We start from the raw sequence: 1806 nt of genomic DNA, 5'->3' as shown, positions 1-1806 counted from the left end.
ACCAGCAGGCTAGCCCTGGCACCCTGGCATACTTTTCTCATGGAAAAAGCAGAGAGGCGAGGGAGCAAGTCCAATCACACAAGAACATTTTCAAGTCTCTGCTTGTGTCACATCTGTAACATCCTATTGGCCAAAGCAGTTGTCATGGTCAGAATCAATGTGGAGGGAATATACTCATCTCCTGATGGAAGGAACTGCAAAGTCCCGTGGCCGAGGGTACGGATACCGGGAGGGATGAAGAGTGGAGGCACTAGTGCAAACTCCCACAGCCTTCAAATATCAATTAGCCTTCAGCTAATTGTTTTTTCTTGCCTCCAAGCACAAACACATTCTCTAAAACATGGCGTCCCCATCACATAGGTACCCCAAGCACATAAGTGTAGCAGAAATGGGCACTGAAGGTACTTCCTTGGCTGGTGACTTCAGCACAAAGGCTGCACTTTGGCCTGCTGCAGCAGGGTAAACAGAGAGTGAGGTTGACAAGCTGGCACTGGCTCGAACTTCTCAGCTCTGCATCCAGCTGCTCCCACCCTAATGGCTTTTTTAGAATGTGATTCACTGCTCTAGGAAGAGAAAAGTAATTGAGAGTGTAATTTATATTGAGAAAATTGCTATGAAAAAAAAGTTAGTGAGCAACAGACCAGACACTTCGTCTCAAAGGGAGTTTAATACCAAAAAGTCTAGGAAAGACTGAACAAAGCAGGATAAGGGTTGTGGGTAACTGGAAGAGTAGATATAAAGCTGAGGATGTGAGGGGTGGGAGAGAGATCTAAAACAGAAGAAAACATTTTTTAACAATTCTGAGAAACTCTGAAATCATCTTAGAGGAGAAATATGGACAAGCAACAAGCCTCCCATTTTCTGAGATTTGTTTTGCTTCCTGGAAGTGCTCAAGAAAACACTTAGATGTGTAACACCAAGTTTTCAATGAAAACTTCTCCAAGAGATTTCTTTCACACACCCTACCCCTTTCACTGCCAGAATAAATATGCTAGGAGGCCAATCACATATGACATGAAATCCAAAGAAACAGAACACATTCAGTGAAACCCGAGAGAACCCACTTTTCAACTCAGATAACTGTGATCATCAGCTCTCTCTCTGGTTTAGATTATAAGCTCACTATACAGAGACCTACAATTCTATAAATAATCATATTCACTTGTGACGAATGTCACACCAAATAATAATAGTAACATTACTGGCCACAAAGTTGTATTTACAAAGGCCACAGACTTGCACATCCAAGGGTGAGAACAAATAAGTCAAAGCCCCTACTTGCCCAGGGAAGCTTTACCTGGAGTTTCCCCAGCAGTATTTAGACTCTCTAATTTTCTCTCATTCAGTTTAAGTTTATCCAAAACCTTCTTTGGCCCATTTCTTCATCTGTAAAATGAGGAGGTAAAAACCACAGGATCATCAAGGTCCATTCTAGCACACACAGGTGACTGTGATTTTTCCCACCATTATCCCTGCTCATTACGCTGTACACTGAAAGAATGAAATTGATGTGGCATTAATCTTTGCCCAGGTATTTAATAGCAGAGGTAAGTTGGCAGAGATATTTAAAATAAAACCACAATAGAGTTAAGAGGAATCCTTGCAAGTGAAGCATTGCCAATTACACACTGAGTGGCCCTAGGCGAGCTACTTAATCTCTTTATGCCTTGGTTTCCTCATCTGTAAAATTGGGAAAATAAAAGAACCTGTTATTATTGGATGTTGTGAGGATTGAATGAGATATGCATGAAGCATTTAGCCAGGGGCTTGGTACATAGAAAGCACTCCATAAATCTTTTATTGCCA

The 1806-nt window shown here is 41.6% G+C and overlaps 1 protein-coding gene across 1 annotated transcript in view; it reads left to right on the top strand.

Annotated features, from left to right (window-relative positions):
* Window positions 1-340: 340 nt before the first annotated feature.
* The window catches only part of FZD5 (frizzled class receptor 5), a 24069-nt gene continuing 22603 nt past the window's right edge, over window positions 341-1806 (top strand). The window contains exon 1 of the mRNA XM_011993920.1: window positions 341-401. Coding sequence (XP_011849310.1) covers window positions 341-401 — 61 coding nt within the window. The remainder of the gene's footprint in view (window positions 402-1806) is intronic.

This window comes from Mandrillus leucophaeus, unplaced genomic scaffold, assembly GCF_000951045.1.
Source record: "Mandrillus leucophaeus isolate KB7577 unplaced genomic scaffold, Mleu.le_1.0 Scaffold436, whole genome shotgun sequence".
NCBI lineage: Eukaryota > Metazoa > Chordata > Mammalia > Primates > Cercopithecidae > Mandrillus > Mandrillus leucophaeus.
This window is presented reverse-complemented; position numbering and strand designations above follow the sequence as displayed.